The following is a 27,898-nucleotide window of genomic DNA, read 5'->3' on the forward strand; positions in this document are numbered from 1 at the left end:
ACGTCCACGAGGTGGGGAAATTCCTGAGAACAGATCATTGGACCAAGCTTTGAGACTTTGTGGGGACACCGTCTCCTCTTTCCTTTCTTTGGCACCGCCAGCACACAGCGAGTCTGCAACTAGCAGACCTGGTGGAGAAAATGGTTACACTGATGGCTGAACTGGATGTGTAGGGACCAGACAACGCTTGTGACTTGACAATCTCCAACTAAGCTCCTCTCGGAACCTTCAGACTAGAATGGGCACTTGAGTTCTCAGCTCCAGACAATCTAAGAGAAGTGGTTGAAATAAACCAGACAGCACATGGAAGGAGGAAATCCTGACCGACGAAATTGCCAAAATGGCTATAGCTAGATTACTGTTCATTGCGAGAAAGGTTATTGCAAGGTATTGGATTAGGGAGGAACCTCCTACTAGACGGGAGTTTATTGCACAGGCTAATCGTATTGTCCAGCTCGAAAAAAGTATATATAATAAAAGGAACAGAATGAGCTTCTTTCAAAAGCTGTGGCAGCCATGGCTGGACGGGAACAATTAAGAGACTGTGGTAAAAAGTTGCATATATTATAATATGTATGTGTTATATCTTTTCTTTTCTATTCTTTCCAGGAGTAATGTTTGGGCGGAGTTGGGTCTTCAGAGGGGAGGGGGGAGGGGGGGAAAGGGAGGTTTCTTTTAAATCAAAAACACAAATGTAACCTGTTTATGTGTATGGATACTGATGTCTATTTTGCACAATACAAATAGCTGATTTAAAAAAGACAGCACATGGAAGATGATCTTCTCCGTTTGCTATGCTATGGAGCTATAGTTGTTCAGAAACGACTCGACTGTTTTTGAGCAAGACTTGTCCTTCGTCAGACAACACCCTCATCAGATACTGGAGCTTTTGGGAGGGAATCTGACAATGGTCCCTAGAGGTCTCCACTTGCCACAGATACAATCGGAGTCATAGGTGGAGAGAGAAAACTCTCGCCAACGGCAGCCTCTCCCATTGGCTCAAGACTTTGCAGTTTTACTGACTTCTCAGGACAAAGACAGCCGGGATAATCCACACAACTGCAGCAATACCGCAATCCTCTCACACGACAGTTCTGGCTGATGCTCAGCCTGCCAAACACTGTTGACCTCCTTGAATTACGCAGCTGCCTCATGAGGCTGGGGAACAGGTGGTCTCTGGAAGGACAGGTCCAGATTTGACTGCTTTCTCAATCACCTCTCTGGTCTGCTCTTAGAAGCTAGGAAGGGAAGATTTTGAAGAATATTCGAGACCCTGCTCACAGAACACCTTTCGGAAGACCACCAGGAACGCCTACAGGCCCTAGGTTCCCCTGTGTCTCATAAGGGGTTCAGCCACGGTAGGGCATCTCCTGCTAGGTAGGACATAGAGAATCCCACCTTGACCCAATTAGAGTGAAACTGCTGACTGAAAAATTAAAAATGCTGCATGCACTGCTCTAGGAACCTACTGCACTGCTTCGGATCCCCATCGTACTGACTGTGGGAGATCAGACAAGATGGGCTCTTTTCTAGGAGCATAAGTTGTAGGTTAAGTAGACACTGCAACTTCAGCTGCTGCTGTAAAAGTCAGGGCTTCCAATCGGACATCCAGCCTTGTAGGTGGAACAAATGTTTTTTTTGTTGCTCACTCTGGCAAAACAACTCTTGATATAGCTTTGAGTATGAAAGGCCATGGGGATCAGGTGGCACATGTAGTTTAGGGATCCACTGTGCCACGGGACCAAGCTTACCTAGGAGGGGCATAGCTAAGCGGCTACCTGGTATTCACTGGAGGTCCTGATGGTGGAGTCAGTCTTGAGGTGAAGGTAGTCGGCAGGTGCCATTCCTAGGCAGTCCCCAGTACTGCAGCTGCTGAGGTATGCAGACATTGACTGGACTTGGGCTCTGTTCAGACTACTTCTTGGGCAGGACAGATACTGACACGGAATCACTGACATGGCTGGATTCGGAGACTGGTATAAGTCCAGACAACTCTGAGTACTAGGATAGGTTTGGGCACTGACCACACATGGACCAGGGGTTCAGGGTCAGGACCTGGCCACACATGACCAGGGGACCTAACAACTCACTGCTCTAGAGAAGATCTGCATGGAGGAATGGGCCAACATACCAACAACAGTGTGTGGCAACCTTGTGAAGACTTACAGAAAACGTTTGACCTCTGTCATTGCCAACAAAGGATATATTACAAAGTATTGAGATGAAATTTTGTTTCTGACCAAATACTTATTTTCCACCATAATATGCAAATAAAATGATAAAAAAAACAGACAATGTGATTTTCTGGATTTTTTTTTCTCAGTTTGTCTCCCATAGTTGAGGTCTAACTATGATGTAAATTACAGACGCCTCTCATCTTTTTAAGTGGTGGAACTTGCACTATTGCTGACTGACTAAATACTTTTTTGCCCCACTGTATGTAGAATTTTGCTTGTTTAGTATAATACACCCCATAGAATATAATACAGCCATCCTCCCCAGAGAATATAATACAGCCTCCCCATAAAATATAATGTAGCCCCCCCAGAGAGTATAATACAGCCCCCCATAGAATATAATGTAGGCCCCCATAGAATATAATACAGACCCCCATAGAATATAATACAGCCCTCCCCATAGAATATAATACAGCCCTCCCCCATAGAATATAGTACAGCCCTCCTCATAGAATCTAATACAGCCCCCATAGAATATAATACAGCCCTCCCTCATAGAACTTAATGCAGCTCCCCAAATAATATAATACAGCCCTCCCCTATAGAATCTAATACAGCCCCCATAGAATATAATACAGCCCTCCGCCATACAATCTAAATCTAATACAACCCCCCATAGAATATAACACAGCCACCCTCATAGAATATAATATGCCCTCCCCCATAGAATATAATACAGCCCTCCCCATAGAATCTAATACAGTCCTCCTCCATAGAATATAATACAGCCCTCTCCCATAGAATATAATGTAGCCGACCCCTCCCAAGAATGGCCCCACAGTCCTGTAATCACTCATTGACATATTACAAAAAAACCCCACACACAATCCTCTCCTCGTGCGCGGCGTATCTCCCGGTGCTCCAGGCTCGGCTCAAGTCTCAGCAGCTGTAGTCTGCCCGACACACAGCAGGTGTGACGTCATTGCACACCCGAACTGTCAGAGGCAGAAAGGAATGATGGGAGAGGGAGCATCAGCTGACGCTCTTTCCTCCATCATTGCTTCGAACTGTACGAGCGTCTATGACACCGGTATAGTTCAATGCAGCAGTGGGGGGGCAGTTGGCGCTGGTGGGGGTAGTTAGAGCTGGCGGCAGGCGACTGGCTGGGTGCCCCTGGGGGAGCAGGAGCCCTAGGCAGCTGCCTGGTCTGCCTGCCGCTAACGCCGGCCCTGATTGTAGGGGATGGCTGGGTCACATTCTGGACATGAATAAGTCAGATTTGATGTTTGGTCACAGTTGCTATGAATCATTAGTCATGAATTATTCTCACGGGCCTACAGCCCAAAACCCCATGTTTGCGAATTGAGATACTGATTTGGTTCTTATCCTAAGTCATATTGCAAGACTCCTAAAAGGGTTGATTGTGACTTGTAGGATTGCTACTTCCAATAGGTGGCACTATAGAGTTCAAGTCCTCTTTTTTTTCTGAAGAGGCAATTTGCATATTTAATTTCCCAGAGGAGCATTGCATGGCGAATAAGCCTCCTTACCTTGACAAGCCAGAGCTGGTATGTCACTCTCAACAAGGAGAAACCTTACCTCTCACAACTATTGTAATTTATTGTTTTGTGATTCTGTCATAGCTTATTATTAATTACCAGTTTTGTACTGTTGATTCAGCACACGGTTATGAAAACTGACAGGTTGTCACCGTATAATATTGAGGGGTTCGGGTTGACTGCCATGATGTATATTTGTTTTTAATAGTTTTTATTGTTTGAGGATTTGTGTGTCTTATCGTCCAAATAAAGCTATATATTTTATTATTGTTATCTTGATCTGAGTATTGAAATAGGTGTGCACGCTTATTTGTGTCTGGTCTTTTTTTGCTTTGATTCACATTGTATTTTCAGGCACGGTGTGGCACCTTGCTACACAGATTGACATGCAGACTATCTAGTGGAGGTGAACCCTATTTTCTCCCTTGGGGCTCATTCAGACATCCTTGGATCTTGGTCCGATCTTGGACTGCTAATGTACCAACTGTCCGTGGCTCTCCCGATCCAATATATTTCTATGAGGGTGTCACAATTGGGTCAGGAGAGCCGCTTCCAGTCCATGTATTAGGGGTCCGTGCTTGGACCGATTTTGCCCAGATGTCTGAGCGAGTCTTTATATTTCTTAATTCAGGGTCATACATTATTAACAAGGTCTGCAGTGGATCACTCATAAATTAGATTTTTTTGTGTTTAGATTATAATAATCTATATATATAATTTCTAAGGGTCTGTTTGTCTATAACTGAAATCCCGCGTCGCTGATTGGTCGTGCCCAGCCGGCCTCGACCAATCAGCGTTCATAAATGAACTACATACATATACTAGAATGCGAATAACATGAAGGACAGTCTGTGCGGGAGAGAATAACATGGAGGACAGTGTGTGAGGGAGAGAATAACATGGAGGACAGTCTGTGAGGGAGAGAATAACATGGAAGACAGTCTGTGAGGGAGAAAATAACATGGAGGACAGTGTGTGTTTGAGAGAATAACATGGAGGACAGTCTGTGCGGGAAAGAATAACATGGAGGACAGTCTGTGAGGGAGAGAATAACATGGAGGACAGTGTGTGAGGGAGAAAATAACATGGAGGACAGTCTTTGAGGGAGAGAATAACATGGAGGACAGTGTGTGAGGGAGAGAATAACATGGAGGACAGTCTGTGAGGGTGAGAATAACATAAAGGACAGTCTGTGAGGGAGAGAATAACATGGAGGACAGTCTGTGAGGGAAAGAATAACATGGAGGACAGTGTGTGAGGGAGAGAATAACATGGAGGACAGTCTGTGAGGGCGAGAATAACATGGAGGACAGTCTGTGAGGGAGAGAATAACATGGAGGACAGTCTGTGAGGGAGAAAATAACATGGAGGATAGTCTGTGAGGGACATAAAAACATGGAGGACAGTCTGTGAAGGAGAGAATAACATGGAGGACGGTCTATGATGGAGAGAATAACGGAGGACAGTGTGTGAGGGAGAGAATAACGTGGAGGACAGTCTGTGAGGGAGAGAACAACATGGAGGACAGTGTGTAAAGGAGTTAATAAAAATTTTCCCCGTTTTTAAGTTTATCATATGGTAAAATAAATGGTGTCTTTGAAAACTATAAGTCATCCTGTAGAAAACAAGCTGTCATACAGCGATAGATGACTAATAAAGTTTTGACTCTTAAAATAAAGACAGGAGAAAAACAATGACAGTGTGTCCAATGGGTTAAAACATAAATGTAAGCACCAATGTTTATATGAATACTAGATGGTGGCCCGATTCTAGCGCATCGGGTATCTACTATATAATCGTCTAATTCTGTCTGTTTGTCTGTAACAGAAATCCTGCGTCGCTGATTGGTCTTGCCAGCTGCCCGTGACCAATCAGCAACAGGCGCAGTCCGGCCGCGAATTGGCGCGGGATTTGAATCACGCTTCACTGATCGGCCGGCCGTGACCAATCAGCAATATTGGCGCCGGATTTAATCACCGCTTCACTGATAATGTATATATTTTACCCAGAAAATCCTGTGTATTCATTGCATTATTCTTAAATCTTCATGAATAAACTACATACATATTTTAGAATACTGGATGCGTTAGAGTCGGGCCACCATCTAGTCTACTGTATAATCGTCTAATTCTGTCTGTTTGTCTGTAACGGAATCCCACATCGCTGAAGCGTGGTTCAAATCCTGCGCCAATATCGCTGATTGGTCGCGCCCGCCCTGTGCGACCAATCAGCGAAGCGTGCTTCAAATCCATTGCCAATTCACGGCCGGACTGCGCCTGTCGACGATATTGGCGTGGGATTTAAACACCACTTCGGTGATTGGTCGCGCCCAGCCGGCCGCGACCAGTCAGCGATATTGGTGCGGGATTTAAGCACTGCTTTGGTGACTGGTTGTGCTCAGCCGGCCGCGACCAATCAGCGATATTGGTGCGGGATTTAAACACTGCTTCGCTGATTGGTCGCGCCTGGCCAGCCGCGACGAATCAGCGACAGGCGCAGTCCGGCCGCGAATTGGCAAAGGATTTGAACCACGCTTTGCTGATTGGTCGTGCCCGGGCGGCCGCGACCAATCAGCGATATCGGAGCGGGATTTAAACACCGGTTCACTGATTCACTGATTGATCGCTCCCTGCCAGCTGCGACCAATCAGCGACAGGTGCAGTCCGGTCGCAAATTGGCGCGGGATTTGAACCACGCTTGGCTAATTGGTCACGGACGGCCGAGCGTGACCAATCAGCGATATTGGCGTGGGATTTAAATCCCCCTTCTAGAATACCCGATGCGTTAGAATCGGTCCACCATCTAGTACATAATAATAATTATAGATTTCTCAATAGAGCAGGTGAAAATTGTAAAATCTGGAAATAAACTGCGATAGAAAGAAACAATGGGTTATAACCCTAAATAGTAAATATAAATGTTACATTTCTTTCTTTTTTAACAACTTCGTTTAATGTTAATAACATTTTGTCTGTGAAAGTATTAAAAAGCAAATTATATACTAATTATCATCTGTTTGCCTAACATTTATAGGTTTCCTATAAGGATGTTTCTATTCCTAAATGGTTGCCATTAAAAGCCATGCATCCAGTGGATTACTATTCATCTTATACGAAAAACTGCACTGGCAGCTTCACAAGCCAAGAGATCCGTAATATAAGGGCTTACTATTATGCAATGTGTGCAGAGACGGATGCTATAATGGGTAAGTGATGCCTATTTATGCACTAACATTAGTTATCACTTCAACTACTGCTCTCCTCAACGCATGTTTGCCTCATACTACTAAGCTATATTGGAAAACTAATGCAACCTTGTGGTTCTTCATTAAAAGACTTTGCAAAAAAAAAAAAAGTGCCTAAGCACTAACAGGCAGGTGGTTGCGACCGACCTGCCTTATGTGCCTGGCACTGCTCTCCGCTGGCATGGAGCGGTCAGTGACCCCTCTTGCCGGTGATTCAGCGACTTCTGCTGACGTGACGTCAACAGAGCGACTTTTTTTTCTCTGCTTTGTGGACAGAGCAGGACTGTGACATCATACTGATTGATCCCTGCTGCCTAACTGGGGGGAGCCGGTTATCAATAAGCAAGATGCCAGTAGTCTCACCTTGTCAGCAGAACAGCTCGGAAGACGAGTGCTGAAGTGCTTCTCTGTTGACAGATAGCAGTTGAATCCCCGGCAGGAGTGTGGAGTGACCGCTCCGTGCCGGTGGAGATCAGTGCTGGGCACAACAGTCAGGTAGGTAGCAACCACCTGCCTGTTAGTGCTTAGGCACCTTTTTTTCTACAAGTCCCGGATATATCCTTTAAAGGGCTTATCTGGTCCTAGGCTGCAAGTCTGCAGTCACTTTATGTGACTGCAGTGCTGTGAACCCTCTCATCTCCTCACTGCTCACTGTGAACATTCGCTGGTGCCGGGAGCGGCGGCTCGTGGCCGCAAGTATGTCATTTGCAGACTAGACAAGCATGGCCTCACTCATTGCAAGTGTATTGAGTGAGGCCAAAAAGTCTTGTCGGAATGTGGCCATAAATATGAAAATCACTTGACCGAAACCACAAAAATCGGATATCAACTCGAATCCCAAATATAGCAAAAACTCTAAAAATAGACCCTCCTACTGTTTACACTAAATTTAATAGATCAATATTAAAAAGGGCGTACTTATGTCATGCAGTGATAGGTCACAAAATTAGTAGTTAGGAATACTGACTGTAAGCCCCTCCTTTTTAATATTGATCTATAAAAGTTGGTGTAAATAGTAGGGAGGTCTTTTTTAGAGTGTTTTGTGGTCACATGAATGCCCATTCTCAGCATCAGAGAATCTTCACAATGCGCAAGGCATACGATGTGAGAATTCACAAGTCTACAGTCTTCATAGAGTGACTGCAGACTTGTAGCCCAAGGTCGGACAACTAGTGATGAACAAACATGCTCGGATAACGTGTTATCTAAGCATGCTCGGGTGTTGTCCAATTACCTTGTACATGCTCGAATAATACTTTTGCAACTGTTACAGGGCCGCAACACCTGCAGTGTTTGCCTAACAAACAGGCAATCCTCACATGTGTTGTGGCTGTCTATCTCGAACATATTATTTGAGCACCCTGAAGATACATGTTATCTGAGCACGTTCGCTCATCACTATGGACAACCCCTTTATTGTGGGGCTACACAGTGATTTGACCAAAGATCGTTGTGTGTCTTTGCTACATTAGTCTTTGCTACATTACAGCTCAGTGCAAAAGAAAGGAATCACATTGTGACCCGTAAGATACCTTGACTGCAGCATGTAATTCGCAGATGTTCAATGGGTTCAGACTTTTTGCAACTTACTTGTCATGGTTTCAATACCTTGTGGATCGCAATGCAATGTACATTCACTTGCATTGTGCTGCAATATGGAGGCCTAACATTAGTGATGAGCGAGAGTACTCGTTGCTCGGGTTTTTCCAGAGCACGCTCGGGTGGTCTCCGAGTATTTGTTATTGCTCGGAGATTTAGTTTTCGTTGCCTCAGCTGCATGATTTACAGCTGATAGAAAGGCTGAATACATGTGGGGATTCCCTATTATCCAGGCAACCCCCACATGTACTCAGGCTGGCTAGCAGCCGTAAATCATGCAGCTGAGGTGAAGTTAACTAAATCTCCGAGCAGTTACAAATACTCGGAGACCATCCGAGCGTGCTCAGAAAAACCCGAGCAACGAGTACACTTGCTCATCACTACCTAACATGTCTATCATCTGTCAAGGTCTAATAAGCTATCTGTCAGTCAAGGGGCTCATTCAGACAACCATAAAAATTGGATAAGTTATATCCATTGTTTTGACTGATAGTACTCGTCCCCATATTATGCAGCAAGCACGAGTTGCAGCCGATATCGGATAGCACATGATCATTAATGTCTATGGGTCCATGGAAAAAAATCGGACCACGTTTGGATGACATGCAAATTCAATCCGATTTTCATGGACTGACAGAATTGAGAAGATGGAGAGTTTTTTTTTATTTCCACATCCAAGAAAATCTGATCAAACTCAGATCAGCATGTAATTCTCATAAACGGACCAATTTTCTCGGATGAGACCGTTTCTCTAGCCAAATATTGACAGGCTAGATATTGCACTGAACTACATAAATAGTAGTGTGCATAATCAATGCGTTTAAAGGATCAGATGTTCAAGTTCCCTTGTGGGACTAGTAAGTATTGTTAAACACAGCACATTTGGTATCGCCATATTTATATCTGGTTCTATATAAATATATTATTATTTATTCAGCACAGAGAATTGTGTGAAAAATATGAGCAAAGCATTATTACTGTTTTTGTTCATGTTGCCTAAGAAAAATCTGAAATAAAAAGTGATCAAAAAGTTGTATGTATCCCACAATGGTAAATGAAAACTACCGTAGTTTGTTATGCACATAAACAAGCTCTTCTACGGCTGTGTAAAAAGGAAAATGAAAAAGTTAGGGCTCTAGAATATGAAGACCAAAAAAAAAAATGCTGAAGATTTGTTTGTGTTTTTTTTATACAAAATTAGTATAACATAAAAAGGTATAAACTGGGTAACATGACAATTATGCCTAATGGTGCAGTGTTTAATAAAATACAAATTATAGAATTGCAGTTTTTCTTTCATTTGCTTCTCAAACAGCGATCAAAACTTCGCTTGTAGCACAAAATAGTACCGATAACAATTACAGCTTGTCACACAAAAAATAAGTCTGCATAATGCAAAAATGTCAAACATAGAGCGCCACGGCAAATTTGTTTGTAAGGCTGTGTTCACATGTAGCTTAATTGCTGAGTTTTTTCTGCAGGTGTCCACACGAAACTACACAATAGGTCTTCACTGTTTATTGAACTGCTTTTTTTAATGCATTTTCCTCTTTATTTGACATATTTTTGGTTATTTGATTCTGCATTAAAAAGCCAATGCAGGTTTTTTTCTACCTGTATTTTTCACGTTAGTTATTTTTCAGGAATTTTAAAGGAAAAAAAAGCACCAAAACCATTCCAACAGTGAAAACTCCTGCCTACTGTTGAACTTTGCATTCTTTGGTGCATTTTTCCCCTGTAGGCTTCTATGGGGAGTCTTCAAAAAAGCATGTAAAAAATGCAGTTGCATTTTTAAGTGCAAAGTCAATGCCTTTCTATCTTTTAAAAGATGCATTAAAAATGCTTCTTCAAATCTGCACCAAAAACGCATTAAATGAGGAAAAGGCATAAAAAACACACATCACATTTTGAAAAAAAAAAAACAAGCCATCATTCATCTATGTTGCTAACAAAATGAAAACGTTTTTAGCTCCTGGAATATGACAATAAAAGAATAGAAAGGTAAATGGTTTATTATTCTCCTAGAGAAAAATTGTCAAATCCATAAAAACCTCTCCAGAGAGGGGATATATCACCCTCATTGAACATAAGGGGATTAATTATAACTAGGGAAGTGAAAAAAGCTGACATTTCAACCTCCATTGAAATAGGACCTCCTGCCATGAACAGATAATTACAGCAGGGGATATGCTGAAACCCATCCACCCAGTCTAGGATTCATATACTAACAGGTGGGGAAGTACACTTTCAGTTCCAGGGGCTTCCTCTGTTCAAATGAATTATTTCAAACACTCTGGAGCCAGTGGCCAATTCTGAATATTGAGGTTTGCATTGATACAATATTTGTGGGAGATATATATTCGGCTTTGTGAGGAACTGGTGAACATACTGCATTCACTCACATCACCGTAAGGCTAATACCTCCAACTTAGTATACGTCAGATTGATGGTGCTATCCATACTATGTTTTATTTCTATAGAAAGGTATAATCTTGAGAGGAAGCATTACAGCGATATCTCTCTCTTGGGACCCCCAGGAGCAAAGATATTGTGAAAGTTGGGATCTCATAATCTTCTAAAGACCTAGCACATCCCATGACCAGCCCCCTCACATGAGCTCACTTTGGAGAGGTATGATCTAAATAAAATCAAACTTTGGGTTTTTGTCATTTGTCAGTCCTGGAAGACACAGTGCTCTGTGGTTCTGTCTGTTGTTCTAAGGAGTGCTTCCCTCTGCTATGTTTCTGAGCCACTTCTGTGACACTGGTTTAGTACTTTTCTTTTCTTAACATTGAGTTTCATATCCCTCCAAAGATTGTTTATTGGGTTCAGGTCTGGAAACTGGCAATGCTGCTTTAGAACCTTGAAATACTTCTTACGGAGCCACTCTTTAGTTGCCTTGGTTGTGTGTTTCGGGTCATTGTCATGCTGGAAGATCCAGCCATGACCCATCTTCAATGCTTTTACTGAGGGAAGGAGATTGTTGGGCAAAATCTCCAAATATGTGACCCCATCCTTTCTCCCTTCAATACAGTGCAGTCATCCTGTCCCCTTTTCAGAAAGCACCCCCAGAGTATGATGTTTCCCACACCATACTTCATAGTTAATAATAATAATAATAATAATAATTTTTATTTATATAGCGCCAACATATTCCGCAGCGCTTTACAACTTATAGAGGGGACTTGTACAGACAATAGACATTACAGCATAACAGAAATCACAGTTCAAAATAGATACCAGGAGGAATGAGGGCCCTGCTCGCAAGCTTACCAACTATGAGGAAAAGGGGAGACACAAGAGGAGATTGGTAACAATTGCTTTAGTTATTTGGACCAGCCATAGTGTAAGGCTCGGGTGTTCATGTAAAGCTGCATGAACCAGTTAACAGCCTAAGTATGTAGCAGTACAGACACAGAGGCTATTGACTGCATAAAGTGTATGAGAACATGATGCGAGGAACCTGTTTTTTTTTTTTTTGTTTGTTTGTTGTTTTTTTTTTTTTTTATTAGGCCACACAGGGATAGTTAGGTTAATGCGTTGAGGCGGTAGGCCAGTCTGAACAAATGCATTTTTAGGGCACGCTTAAAACTGTGGGGATTGGGGATTAATCGTATTAACCTAGGTAGTGCATTCCAAAGAATCGGCGCAGCACGTGTAAAGTCTTGGAGACGGGAATGGGAGGTTCTGATTATTGAGGATGCTAACCTGAGGTCATTAGCGGAGCGGAGGGCACGGGTAGGGTGGTAGACTGAGACCAGAGAGGAGATGTAGGGTGGTGCTGAGCCATGGAGTGCTTTGTGGATGAGGGTAGTAGTTTTGTACTGGATTCTGGAGTGGATGGGTAGCCAGTGTAATGACTGGCACAAGGTAGAGGCATCGGTGTAACGGTTGGTGAGGAATATGATCCTGGCTGCAGCATTCAGGACAGATTGGAGCGGGGAGAGTTTGGTAAGAGGGAGGCCGATTAGTAGAGAGTTACAATAGTCCAGACGAGAATGAATAAGTGAAACAGTAAGAGTTTTTGCAGACTCGAAAGTAAGAAAAGGGCGAATTCTAGAAATGTTTTTAAGATGCAGATAAGAAGAGCGAGCCAGTGATCGGATGTGGGGGTAAATGAAAGCTCGGAGTCAAGGATGACCCCAAGGCAGTGGGCATGTTGCTTTGGAGTAATGGTGGAACCGCACACGGAGATGGCAATGTCAGGCAAAGGTAGGTTAGTAGAGGGAGAGAACACGAGGAGTTCAGTTTTTGACAGGTCCAGTTTCAGATAGAGGGAGGACATGATGTTAGAGACAGCGGTAAGACAATCACTGGTGTTTTCTAAAAAGGTCGGCGTGGTAACAGGAGAAGAGGTGTATAATTGGGTGTTGTTAGCATAGAGATGGTACTGGAAACCAAATCTACTGATTGTCCAATAGGGGCAGTATACAAAGAGAAGAGGAGGGGGCCTAGGACTGATCCTTGAGGAATCCCAACAGTAAGGGTACTGTCACACAGTCACACTTTGGACGCTACGACGGCACGATCTGTGACGTCGCAGCGTCGTATGAGTATCGCTCCAGCGTCGTAGACTGCGGTCACACTTTGCAATCACGGCGCTGGAGCGATGCCGAAGTCCCCGGGTAACCAGGGTAAACATCGGGTTACTAAGCGCAGGGCCGCGCTTAGTAACCCGATGTTTACCCTGGTTACCAGCGTAAACGTAAAAAAAACAAACCATACATACTCACATTCCGGTGTCTGTCTCCCGGCGTTCTGCTTCTCTCCACTGTGTAAGCAGCAGAGCCGGAAAGCACAGCGGTGACGTCAGACGTCACCGCTGTGCTCGCTTTCCGGCCGGCAGGCGCTCACAGTGCAGAGAAGCTGAGACGCCGGAGGACAGACACCGGAATGTGAGTATGTACTGTTTGTTTTTTTTACGTTTACGCTGGTAACCAGGGTAAACATCGGGTTACTAAGCGCGGCCCTGCACTTAGTTACCCGATGTTTACCCTGGTTACAAGCGAACACATCGCTGGATCGCTGTCACACACAACGATCCAGCGATGTCAGCGGGTGATCAAGCGACGAAAGAAAGTTCCAAACGATCTGCTACGACGTACGATTCTCAGCAGGGTCCCTGATCGCTGCTGCGTGTCAGACACTGCGATATCGTAACGATATCGCTAGAACGTCACGAATCGTACCGTCATAGCGATCAAAGTGTGACTGTGTGACAGTACCCTAAGGGGAAGGTGAGAGGAGAAACCAGCAAAACATACAGTGAAGGATCGGTCAGAGAGATAGGAGGAGAACCAGGAGAGAACAGTGTCCTTGAGGCCGATGGAGCGGAGCATAGTGAGGAGGAGCTGATGATCCACAGTATCGAATGCTGCGGAGAGATCCAAGAGAATTAGCATGGAGTAGTGACCATTAGATTTAGCTGTTAGTAGGTCATTAGAGACTTTAGTGAGTGCAGTTTCAGTAAAGAGCGGAAGCCAGATTGAAGAGGGTCGAGAAGAGAGTTATCTGAGAGATAGCGGGTAAGACGGGAGTGGACCAGGCGTTCGAGGAGTTTAGAGATGAAGGGAAGATTAGAGACAGGTCTATAATTAGCTGCACAGTTTTGGTCGAGGGATGGTTTTTTAAGTAATGGATGTATGATGGCATGCTTAAATGAGGAGGGAAAAATACCAGAAGTGAGAGAAAGGTTGAATATTTTTGTTAGGTGAGAGGTGACAGCCAGGGAAAGGGACTGGAGGAGATGTGACGGAATTGGGTCACTGGTGCAAGTGGTTGGGCGAGAAGATGCCAGGAGCCTGATTACTTCTTCTGTAACTGGTTCAAAGTCAGAGAGTGAACTAGATGCAGTGGGGAGGGAGGACAGTGCATGGTATGAAGAGATTGGGAGATGATTTCCTGTCGAATGTGGTCAATTTTTTATTTGAAGTAATTGGCCAGATCGTCAGCGCGGAGATCCGTGGTTGGGGCCTGCTCTCTGGGGTTGAGTAGGGACTGGAAAGTGTCAAAGAGATGTTTAGGGTTATTTGACAGTGAGGTGATGAGGGTGTTGAAATAGGTTTGTTTGGAGAGGAGAAGGGCAGAGTTGTATGTTTTTAGCATGAACTTATAATGGATGAAATCTTCGGGTACATTAGATTTTCTCCACAGACGTTCGGCGCACCTGGAGCACCGCTGCAGGAAACGTGTTTGCAGCGTGTGCCACGGTTGTCGCCTTCTGTGCTGAGTTCTATGTATAGGAGGTGCAGCTTCATCCAGGGCACTTTGCAGGGTTTCATTGTAATGCTTCAGAGCAGAATCAGGACATGAGATTGAGGAGATTGGGGCCAATGAGGACTGCAAGTTCTTCATAAGTTTCTGGGTGTTAATGGCCTGTATGTTTCTATAAGTGTGGAAAGTGGGGGTGACCTGAGCGGAATGGCAGTTCTTGATAGAGAATGAAAGAAGGTTGTGGTCAGAGAGCGGGAGAGGGGAGTTTGTGAAATTGTCCACTGAGCAAAGCCGGGAGAAGACCAAGTCAAGGGAGTTTCCATCGTCATGCGTTGGAGAGGTAGTATGCTGCGAGAGGCCGAAAGAGGAGGATAGAGATAAAAGGTGAGAAGCAGATGGGGAGACGGGAGAAGCAATGGGGATGTTGAAATCACTCATGATAAGGGTGGTGGTGTCACAGGAGAGAAAGTGTGGGAGACAGGTGGCAAAGTGATCCAGGGACTGATGAGAGGGGCCGGGAGGACGATAAATCACCACCACTCGCATGGAGAAGGGGACGTAGAGTCTGACAGCATGGACCTCAAAGGAAGGGAATACAAGTGAGGGTACTTGGGAGATAACTTGGAAGGTACATTTGGGTGAAAGGAGCAGACCAACGCCTCCACCTGCTCTGTTGTCTGATCTTGGGGTATGAGAAAAGTGTAGTCCACCATATGAAAGAGCAGCAGCAGCGGTGGTGTCTGACTGCTGGATCCAGGTTTCAGTGAGAGCCAGGAGATTAAGAGAGTTAGAAAGGAAGAAGTCATGAATGAAGGAGATTTTATTACACACAGAGCGAGAATTCCAAAGGGCACAATTGAAAGAGACAGAGGGGACAGTGTTCTTGGGGTTGTACTTACTCTTCTTCCTCCAAATACAGTGAGTGGAGTTGATACCAAAAAGTTCTATTTTGGTCTCATCTGACCACATGACGTTCCCCCGTGCCTCCTCTGGTACCTGCAGATGGTCATTGGCCAACTTCAAACAGGCCTGAACATGTGCTGGCGTTAGCAGGGGGACCTTGCGTGATTTGCAGGATTTTGGTCCATGACAGCATAGTGTGTTACTAAAGGTAATGTTTGAAACTGTGGTCCCAGCTGTTTTCAGGTCATTGACCCGGTCCTCCCATGCAGTTCTGGGTAGAGTCCTGATCTTTCTCAGAATTATCCTTACACCACGAGGCGAGATCTTGCATGGAGCCCCAGATTGAGGAGGACTGACAGCCGTCTTGTGTTTCTTCCATTTTCTAATAATTGTGCCAATAGTTGTTGCCTTCTCATCAAGCTGCTTGCCTATTGTCCTGTAGCCAATCCCAGCCTTGTGCAGGTCTACAATTTTGTCCCTGGTGTCCTTAGATATCTCTTTGGTCTTAGCCATGGTGGAGAGAGTGGCGTGTGATTGATTGAGTGAGTGGGCAGGTGTCTTTTATACAGGTAAGGAGTTCAAACAGGTAAGTGCACAAAAGGAGGGCTTCTTAAAGAAAAAAATAAAAGGTCTGTGAGAGCCAGAATTCTTGCTGGTTGGTAGGTCATCAAATACTTATTTCATGCAATAAAATGCAATTTAATTATTTAAAAATCATACAATGTGATTTTCTGTTTTTTTTTTTCATTTTAGACTTTTAGAAGTATACCTACGATAAATATTACAGACCTCTCCATTCTTTTTAGGTGGGAAAACTTGCAAAATACTTATTTTCCCTACTGTATATACCATATTGTTTTGTTTCCATTTTGTAACCTCTTTGTATATTTTTTTTATAAACACTGCCTACTTTTCTGGATTAAATATATAAAATGTAATAACTCTGTTCCTCTTGGTCTTTAAACCCCCCCTCTAAAGCAATACGCCAACTCAGCAGGTGTTCAATCAGCTTGTATAAACGATTTTTGGTGGCAGCTAATTCCTATTGTTATTGTGGAGTTGGCAGTGATTGTATTGGGGTATATGTATATATTCCATGCATTGGAATCGGAGGTGTATACACCGAACTGTGAGTTCTCCGATATCTGGCCTAGTAGGGAAAACGTCCATGGCCTCGTCCATCCTTTGTCAGTCATGTGCGTAATTGTTCTGATGATTGGAGGCAGTGGAGTTGCATCCCCTGATAGTTATAAATGTTAAAGCTTGGAAAATTGGCTGCGACACTAAAAGGTTAAAGGGGTACTCCAGGGAGATAAAAAAAAATATTCTAATGGCCATGCCCTCATAAACTATAAAGATAATCTAAATAGTGTGGTTTCCCATACTTACAGTGCCTTTAGTTCAGTTGAGCTGCTCCTTAGTTCTCCCCTTCCCTTCTGGGACGTTACTTCACAATTCAGGGGGCATGGCCTGCTCCTGGCTACTAGAGATAATGTTTTCTTGTCTACAGTCTGAGATGATGGGGCGTGGTGGAGGTGTGACCTTCTCCCTGCTAGTAGCTGCCAGCTCCCTGATAATATCTCCATCCCTACAGTCCTAGTTTAGGGAAAAGACCACACCCTCTTATCTAGGACTGAATAGAAGCAGAAATTATCAGGAGGATGGCAACTACTAGAAGGAAACAGGCCTCCCCTGATCTGTGACGTAACATCACAGAAGGGAGGGGGAGCAGTGAGGAGCAGCTCCAGCGTCACACTGAATTATAGGTACTTGAGGATGTGAACATCACTGTTCACGGAATGCCCCTTTAATAAATCTGGAGAGTTTTGTGATTGTGTGTTCTAAGTTTACATCACTTTTTAGTTGGCTTACTTTGTGCAAGAAGTGCACAGCACAATTCTGGCTAATTTTTTGCCGCACAATTTCGCAGGTTAGAAAAGGTTTCCTTTTTTGATAAGACCCATATATTCTAATATTTTGGTGCATATATCCACAGAATTCTGCTGCATGTAGCCTAATAAATTTCCCTTAGGCCACGTTCACACATTCATTATTTGGTCAGGATTATACCTCCAATATTTGTAAATCAAAATTAGGAGTAGAACAATCACAGGAAAAGTATGATAAAAACACGTGCACCACTTCTACATTTTTCACCCATTCCTTGTCTTGGCTTAAAAATACTAATTTCAACTAGTGAGTCAGTGACCAAATACCGAATGTGTGAATGTGGCCTTAGTGTGTATGGGGTACCCTGAGAATCTGGTGGCCATTTTCAGATAAGTGTAGTGGTGATCAGAAGCACGAGGAACCCCACCACAAAGAATAAAAAGACTTCAGTTATACTACCTGCACATTCTGCATTTAATGTCTCACTATAATGGAGAACTGAAAATATATTGTACAGCAATACCAATATATTAACATATGTGTAGTTTGGGTCAGATGGAATGATTAGAATTCAAGGCAGGACTGAGTTATTAGTTATGAGAATTAATAGGATGAATGCGTAGAAACAAAAGTGTCCTTCCATTACTTACAGTGCTAAATTCATTGCAGATGGCAATTCTTTAATTTTTATCTTCCTCTTGAGATGCACTTAAAAGGCTTATGAGAAAATTGATACAATGTTGTTAAATCAGTGTAATGAGGGTTTATTTAAGTTTAGAGAAACCACTGAGATTGATTCCATGCAAAGTATACTTCTTTTCCTAGTTTTATACCCTCTGAGGCTGTTTTGTAAATATGTACCGTATATATGCAAAAAATCCTTTATATCCATCATTCATGGAACCAAACAAGTGTTCCACTTCCCCAGTAAGCGACACTACTGCTTCTGTAATAAAGAAATAGGCTGCTAATAAGGGCTGTATATTCCACTAGGCACTCAATTTATGTAGTAGTATATGTATATATGCCTACACCTTAGTAAATGTGCTCATATGTGCATGTACCGTATATGTATTGACTGTGTATAAGTGAGTATACCTGTATACACCTACATACAGGTGAGGGTATTTGTATGTGTTCCTGTATGTTGTGTGTTTATGTGCATTTATTTCTTATTTTTATTTTGTTTATTATTACCTTTTAAATTGGGCTATATAAAATAATATTAGTGGTGGGTATACTGTATATGTAGTGAATATGTACCGTACTCTATATGTCTTTACTACCTTGCAGAAGAGGTGAGCCTAGTGACCCATCATTTTATTCAGTGTTGGACTGGGGTATTTGGGTCCAACAGGAGGAATTGAGCCTGAGGGCCCACCCTACAGCTATAACCAAGTACATGTTAGCCATTATCCCCGTTATAGTGGAGCTTCGACTGTAAAACACAGGCGTCTCCTGCAATTATATGAGATGTATAATTACCGTAGTTTGAACTAAAGGGTTCTATGGTTCAAAAATAACGATCCAAGGGCTCCAGAGGATAGCTGATAACTTATTGATCGTTTGAGTCCAACCATTGGAAACCGCAATGATCGGAAGAATAGAGAACTGTTATCCCTGACAGGACACTTTTATCCCCTTTTTATAATGCAGCGGCAGGTGAGATGTCTGGCCACATCTCTATTCATTCTCTTTGGGGATTCCAGAAAAAAACAAGTGCAGCACTGAGGGAATGAATGAATCAGTGGTCAAGCCACTCCAGTCTAATGGGAATAAAAGCTCCACATTCTGAAAATCAGTGTGGGTCCCAGCAGTCAGACCCCTCCAATCAATAAGTTATCACTTATCTTGTGGAGGGGTGATTACTTGTTTTCAATGGAGAACCCCTGTAAGTGCATCTTGTTCCAAGTATTTAATCACTAATGGAAATAAAGAATCTTCTCCTAATTAATATCATCAGTGAGAACAAATGACGCCATACACAACACAATCCACTATAGCAAGACCAATAATACCACATACAAGGGAAAAATACCACCACACCATGACTGAACTACATGTTACCAGCATATAGCGACCAAATAATTCCACATACAAGGGAGAAATACCGCCACACCGTGACTGGACTACATATTACCACCACATAGTGACTGAATACAACATACTGTACAACTGGGAAATACCGCCACTCTATAACTGAGGTACATGTTACCAGCATATAGCAACAAAATAATTCCACATAGAAGGGAGAAATAACACCACACCGTGCCCAGACCATATACTACCACAACATAGTGACCGAATTATACCATATACAAGGAAAAAATGCCGCTACACCATGACCAGACCTCATAGGTACCGAATAATACCACATACGGGGATAAAAACCACTACACTATGACCGGACCACATATTATGACATAGCGACCGAATATTACAATACTGATCATTAATAAAAACAACAATATGAACAACACTCCATTGACATTATACACAGAAACTCTGTATATAGTGTACAGGTAATACAGTGATCACCAGTGACATTATACGCAGGAGCTCTGTATATAGTGTCAGTGTACAGATAATACAGTGATAACTAGTGAAATTATACACGAGCTCTGTATATAGTGTACAGGTAATACAGGGATCACCAGTGACAGTATACATAGGAGCTTTGCATATAGTGTCAGGGTACATGTAATACAGGGATCACTAGTAACATTATACACAGGACCTCTGTATATAGCGTATAGTCTACAGGTAATACATGGATCACCAGTGACATTATACACAGGAGCTCTGTATATAGTGTCAGTGTACAGGTAATACAGGAATAACCAGTGACATTATACACAGGAGCTCTGTATATAGTGTCAGTGTACAGGTAATACAGTGATCACCGGTGACATTATACATAGGAGGAGCTCTGTATATATCAAAAAAGGCTGCATGGCACTCCACTATTAAAGGGTGCCCGAATAGGAAACTACTCCAAAATAGTCTAAAAATAGAATCGGCACTCCCAATTTAGATTCAGAAAATATGAAAATATTTAATTAACGTAGGTACATCCACTGTATGAAAATGTTGCCGTTTTGGACAAAACTAGGCCTTCATCAGAAATTTTCTTCAGCTCTTGAAGACGATACAAACAGGTCAGATAAAGTGCTTTATCTCCTGCAGTGTTGTGCATGACCCCAGCGCCTTGGCTGATCCCACAAAGACTTTATTGCTCAGTTGTACCTGACCTGATTGTATCATCTTCAAGAGCTGAAGAAAACTTCTGATGAAGGCCTAGTTTTGGCCGAAATTTCAAAGTTTTCATAAAGTACATACGTTAATAAAATATTTTCATATTTCCTGCATCTAAGTTGGGAGTGCCAAATCTATTTTTAGAGCTCTTTATATAGTATTAAAGTACAGTGTACGGTGACATTATACACAGGAGCTGTGTATATACTATATATATATATATATATATATATATATATATATATATATATATATAGTGAACAGGTAATACAGTGATCATCAGTGATATTATACACAGGAGCTCTGTATATAGTGTCAGTGTACAGGTACCACAGTGATCACTGGTGACATTATACACAGGAGCTGTGTATATACTATATATATTGTGTACATACTATATATATATTGTGTACAGGTAATACAGTGATAATCAGTGACATTATACACAGGAGCTCTGTTTATAGTGTATAGGTAATACAGTGACTCCCCAGTGACATACATAGGAGATCTGTACACAATTCAAAAAAGACAGAAAAAAGGGCAAGTAATGATAAACAAAAATGACAAGCTTTATTAGATCAAGATAAAACTACTTATAGGGGAGAAACAACCAGTATGAGGGCACTAGTCAAAAGTGTGTACCCAGATATATATAAATAACATTCTATACCAAATCGAAAATAATACCAAAATTATATATAACAAATTCAATCCAAGGTATCGCAAAATACCTTTATGTTAGAATATTTTATTATAGTTGTAAAGAACTAAATATAAATAAATGTGAGAAGATCACTTATTATTTATTATTATTATTATTATTATTATTATTTATTTATATAGCACCATTAATTCCATGGTGCTGTACTTGAGAAAGGGGTTACATACAGGGTTATAGATATCGCTTATAGTAAACTGGTTTAGAGTGACGGACTGGTACAGAGGGGAGCGGACCCTGCCCTTGCGGACTTACATTCTGTATTTAGCAACATATAGAGAAAATCTAGACATCAACACCATGAGGTAGAGTGTTTGAAAGGATTTCTATTACAAAACAGGTACATGAAGTGCTAGTGCATTGATACCTGGAGAGAGGAGGAAAAGAGGGTCCTGGTATATATGGTGTAGCTAAATAGTCACCAGTACGGATAAGTAAAGTGGATATTGTTTGATGTATCCATATACTTGGCTAACAGGCAGGGTCAAACTGGGGTGTCTGGGGCCCACCAGGGGAATGGACTCTAGGGGCCCACCCTACAGCTATATGCAAATATCTGTCAGTTGTTATCCCCATTATAGTGGAGCATCGACTGTAAAACACAGGGGGCTCCTGCACATCTACTGTGTGTCCCCATAACTGGATGTACAATTACGGTGTTTTGCATTAAAGGTTCTGTGGTTAAAACAAGTTATCACCGTTCCATGGGCTCCACAGGATAGGTGATCGCTTAGGTCCGACCATTAGAAACTGCACTGATCAGAAGAATGGGGAAGTTTTATCCATGACAGGAAACTTATCCCCATTTTAAAATGCAGCAGCAGTTCAGATGTCTGACCGCAGCTCCATTCATTCTCTTTGGGGCTGCTAGAAAAAAACAAGAGCAGCGCTCGCAGCCACAGAGTAAATGAATGGATCAGTGGTCAAGTCGGACATACCGCTCCAGTGTAATGGGGATAAAAGTTCCACATTCTGCTGACTGGGTCCCAGCAGTCAGACCCCCACCACCACCAATCAATACGTTATCACTAATCCTCTGGAGAGGTGATTACTTTTTTCACAGGAGAACCCCTGTAAGTGCATCTCTGACGCTGTGATCCAAGTATCTAATCTCTAATGGAAATAAAGAATCTTCTACAGGGAAGAAATACCACCACACCATGACCAGACCACATAGTGACCGAATAATACCAGCATATAGGCACCAAATAATACCACATACAAGGAGAAATACCACCACACCATAACTAGACTACATATTCCACCACATAGTGACTGAATAATACGACATACAGGGGATAAATACCGCCATACAGTGAACAGACCACAAATTACCACCACATAGTGACTGAATACTACAATACTGATCATGAATACAAACCACAAAACTAACAACACTGTTATTACCACCAGTGACATTATACACAACAGCTCAGTATATACTGTCAGTATACAGGTAATACAGTGATCACCAGTGACTTTATACACAGTAGCTCTGTATATACTGTCAGTGTACAGGTAATACAGTGATCACCAGTGACCTTATACACATTAGCTCTGTATATAGTGTCAGTGTACACGTAATACAGTGATCACCACTGACATTATATATAGGAGCTCTGTATATAGTGTCAGTGTACAGGTAATACAGTGATCACCAGTGACATTATACACAGGAACTCTGTACACAATATATAGTGTATAGTGTGCATGTACATGTAATACACTGACTCACCGATGACGTCTCTTGTTGAAGTCCTTCTTCTTCCCTTTTTTTCTTCAGCTAGCACAGACCGCCATCACTTGTTTCAACCAGAACTCACCTCTGCAAAAAATAACACACAGTCATCAATAGCTGATTGCTTCCAGAGCACTTTACCCACTTTCTCCCTGAATTCTACACTATGTCAGATGAAGAAAAAAAGTGACGTAGTGCCGCCTTGCACAGTAAAAGGACCCCCTTTTGTTCCCTCCATGGAAAAGAGTTTCCTAAAAAGTAAATTATATTGCAGTAGTAATAATGTCCCTAATTGGACCCTAAGGAAATTATGCTCCCTGCTTGTCACCATAAACTAATATAGCATTTTTCTCATTCTGGCCCCCAAACAGTAATTAAGTCCATCATCCTGGCCCCCTTTATTTAATAATCTCGCCCAGCCTGGCTCCCTTTATTTTATATTATGCCCCAACCTGGCCCCCTATGTCCCTTGTGCAGCTGGCCCCCAGCTATCCATCCTGCCCACCAGCTATCCATACTGGCCCCCATATATCCCTTGTCGTGCCCCCCATATATCTCTCCTGGACCCCCATATATCCATCCTAGTCCATTGCCCTGGCATCCCCCCCATAAATCCATCCTGGCTCCCCCATATATGTGCATCCTGGCCCCCCATATATGTGCATCCTGGCTTACCCATATACAGTACATACTACGCCCCCACTACTCAGTTTCTATTCTGTGCCCACTCACTTTTCTCCCCCATACTGTCTCCTCACACTATTCCCCTCCCTCCTCATACTGTCTTCTCTCACATCCCCCCTGTTCACCATACTGTCTCCTCATATATTTACCCCCTCACTTTTTAAACTGCCTGCTCACACATACCTCTGATTCCCCATACTGTGTCTGCACACATCCCATCACCCTCACTCCCCATACTCTGTCCACATACATTTTTCACATCACTACTCACACCGTGTCCGCATACATTCCCCGTTCGCTCCCCATACTGTCTGCACCCCTCCCCAATCACCACTTTTTCTGCACCCATCCCCCCATACTGTTTCCTCATACATGCCCCCATTCCCCCATACTGTTTTTTTGTACATGCCCCCATTCCCCCGTACTGTTTTCTCGTACATGCCCCCCATTCCCCCATGCTGTTTTCTCGTACATGCCCCCCATTCCCCCATACTGTTTTCTCGTACATGCCCCCAATTCCCCCATACTGTTTTCTTGTACATGCCCCCCCCATTCCCCCATACTGTTTTCTCGTACATGCCCCCCATTCCCCGTACTGTGTTCCCGTATAGGCCCCCATTCCCCCCTAGTGTTTTCTTGTACATGCCCCCCATTCCCCATCAGTGATAGATGATAAAACTACTACTCCCTGAGTAGTAGTTCTACCATGCTGGGAGTAGTAGTTTTATCATGGATTACAAGCACAGCATGCTGGGAGTAGTAGTTTTACCACAAATTAATGACACTGCATGCTGGGAGTAGTAGTTTTACCAGGGATTACTGACACTGCATGCTGGAAGAAGTAATTTTACCACAGATTACTGACACTGCATGCTAGGAGTTGTAGATTTATTACAGATTACTGATACTGCATGCTGGGAGTAGTAGTTTTACCACAGATTACTGACACTGCATGCTGGGAGTAGTAGTTTTACCACAGATTACTGATACTGCATGCTGGGAGTAGTAGTTTTACTTCAGATTACAGACACTGCATGCTGGGAGTAGTAGTTTTACCATAGATTACTGACACTGCATGCTGGGAGTAGTAGTTTTACCACAGATTACTGACACTGCATGCTGGGAGTAGTAGATTTATCACAGATTACTGACACTGCATGCTGGGAATAGTAGTTTTACTTCAGATTACAGACACTGCATGCTGGGAGTAGTAGTTTTACCACTAATTACTGATACTGCATGCTGGGAGTAGTAGTTTTATCACAGATTACTGACGCTGCATGTTGGGAGTAGTAGTTTTACTTCAGATTACAGACCCTGCATGCTGGGAGTAGTAGTTTTACCACAGATTACTGACACTGCATGCTGGGAGTAGTAGATTTATCACAGATTACTGACACTGCATGCTGGGAATAGTAGTTTTACCACAGATTACTGAAACTGCATGCTGGGAGTAGTAGTTTTATCACAGATTACTGACGCTGCATGTTGGGAGTAGTAGTTTTACTTCAGATTACAGACCCTGCATGCTGGGAGTAGTAGTTTTACCACAGATTACTGACACTGCATGCTGGGAGTAGTAGATTTATCACAGATTACTGACACTGCATGCTGGGAGTAGTAGTTTTACCACAGATTACTGACACTGCATGCTGGGAGTAGTAGATTTATCACAGATTACTGACACTGCATGCTGGGAGTAGTAGTTTTACCACAGATTATTGACACTACATGCTGGGAGTAGTAGTTCTACCACAGATTACTGACACTGCATGCTGTGCTAGTAATCTGTGGTAAAACAACACTGATATTTACACCACGTGACCCCGGACACCCCCACATATACCTCACTCCAGGTTGTAAGCATCTTCATTTCAGGAGGGAGCGTGTTAGGAGTGGCTCCAGTAACTACACAGCACCCCCGGTAGCAGAGACAGATGCCATAGGACGGGCAGACCGGGCACCATGTGAGGAGAATGAAGATGCGGCTGAAATAGGTGAGTGACATCACTAGAGGGGGCGGGGTTCAGGTTCACGACTAGACAAGTTCTGACTTATCGCAGTCATGTGACCCACGTGTCCATGCGCTCGCTGCTTCTGTAGTTTCTCCTAAGGCTGGTACAACCTCAGTGCAGTGCGGGAAAAGTAAGATCCCGAGCGGGACAGAGTCTCAAAATCGGGACTGTCCCGTTGGATCCGGGACAGTTGGGAGGTCTGGACTATATCTATGCAGGTCTCACACCCGGGTCTGACTGCGTCCTAAGGGAGATGTATTAATGTACTTTTTTGTAAATACATTGACAAATATGGGTTTTGACTATAAAACTCTTATGTGGAGAGCGTTTTTAAGTTTTGCCATTACTTTTCTAATTGCCCAAGATAGGAGTGTTTATAAACAGGACCAGTCTCCAGTTTAAAAGAGCCAGTTTTTGCTCTTATTTTACTCCCGCTATTCCCCTGAGTTATTTTTTTTTACATTTTATAGCAGGTTTTTGCTATGTTATCTGAGAGCAGCATGGTGTAGTGTTAGGGTATGTTTCCACGGAGTGTATTTCTTCAGTATTTTCTGCACATTGGACGCTGCGTACAGCCGCAGTGTCCAATCCACAGCGTCTGGAAGTTACAGCATAGTGGAGGGGATTTTATGAAATCCCATCTCCACTACGCGTACAAACACGCAGGTGGCAGACCTGTGTATACGCACATGTGGTGCGTCTTTCCAGACCGCAGCATGTTTATTAATCTTGCGGAGACGCTCAGTCTCCGCAAGATAAATAACACAGTCTATGTATAGGATGCGGTGATTCCACCTGTGTTCAATGAACACAGGTGGAATCACCGCGCGTACAAAAGGGGGCAGCATTTGGGCGGAGCAGGGTATCCGCTGCGTCCAAAGCTCTGGGATTCCGGACCATGGAAACATACCCTAAGAGAGACTGTTTCCAAGGATGTATCACTTACTGGGCTGCCTGGTGGAGTTTTTTTTATAATACCCGCTTTGTCTGATGTAGATGTAGCAGATCTAAAATTTTTTGGACTGTCTATAACCCCACCAATACCCCTGACTGGCAGCTTCCTGTATACACTGTGCATTGTCAGCAAGTTGTTAATCAGTGGCTGGGGTGGGGTTACACAGATTAGCCTGACTGGCCTCTATGTGAGATGTAGTCCTGCAGTGATAATCTCCTTCTGATAAAATACTGAATTATATTGAAATTGCAGCACACAACCTAGTGACACATCCCTGTAATCAGACCCTTGTGTTGTGCCCTATAGTATGCTGCTCTCAGATTAAATATAAAAAACCTGGTGACAGATTCATTTAAATCTGCCAAAGATCTTGACCTTTACATTTATTACTAATTTTGAATGGTCTTTAAGCTGCCCTACATAATTATCCACTGAGCAACACCCTTTTGGTAAAGATTTTTTTTTTTTTTTAAAGGAATACTTTGGGGAACAGCAAGAATAAAATAAAAGCAAAAACTCTCCACCTTAGATCTTGTGTCAAGCCCTCTAAGTCAGCGCCATATGTAATGTAACTGATGTTCTTTTTATTTTTTTTCTTTGTGGTGGTGTTTCTCTTCATCTTTATGCCATATTCATGAACCAGGCTTTTGATAAATTTAGTGTACACTGCAGTAGGGAATCATGACAGATCTCCTTGCCTGTGACATATTATCTGTATGCCACCTGTCACGAATCGACTTCAGATGAAGAAGACACCAGGGCCTCCGCCCTTGCCCTATCACCTAGATTAGCCCTTCATCTGTTCCCCTTCCCCCACCCAGGGAAGAGAGGCCGCTACTGTGCACTGCAGTAAACCAACCCGACAGACAGGGTAACACAGACAAGGGTAAACTCCACACGCAAAAAATATACACTCACATATAACAGAGGTATTCACAAGGGTGTGTA

The 27,898-nt window shown here is 43.0% G+C and overlaps 1 protein-coding gene and 1 long non-coding RNA gene across 2 annotated transcripts in view; one reads left to right on the forward strand and one right to left on the reverse strand.

The window, feature by feature from the left end:
• LOC143807623 (uncharacterized) overlaps window positions 1-25,930 on the reverse strand; it is an 85,188-nt gene extending 59,258 nt beyond the window's left edge. Inside the window, exons 1-2 of the long non-coding RNA XR_013221773.1 lie at window positions 25,827-25,930; window positions 23,294-23,383 (exon numbers count right to left, since the gene is read on the reverse strand). This is a non-coding gene — a long non-coding RNA (uncharacterized LOC143807623). The remainder of the gene's footprint in view (window positions 1-23,293; window positions 23,384-25,826) is intronic.
• The window catches only part of ARSK (arylsulfatase family member K), a 194,188-nt gene that overhangs the window by 62,185 nt on the left and 104,105 nt on the right, over window positions 1-27,898 (forward strand). Inside the window, exon 5 of the mRNA XM_077289375.1 lies at window positions 6,770-6,941. Within this exon, the coding sequence (XP_077145490.1) occupies window positions 6,770-6,941 (172 nt within the window). The remainder of the gene's footprint in view (window positions 1-6,769; window positions 6,942-27,898) is intronic.

The sequence above is a fragment of the Ranitomeya variabilis genome, chromosome 1, assembly GCF_051348905.1.
Source record: "Ranitomeya variabilis isolate aRanVar5 chromosome 1, aRanVar5.hap1, whole genome shotgun sequence".
In the NCBI taxonomy this organism is placed as follows: domain Eukaryota; kingdom Metazoa; phylum Chordata; class Amphibia; order Anura; family Dendrobatidae; genus Ranitomeya; species Ranitomeya variabilis.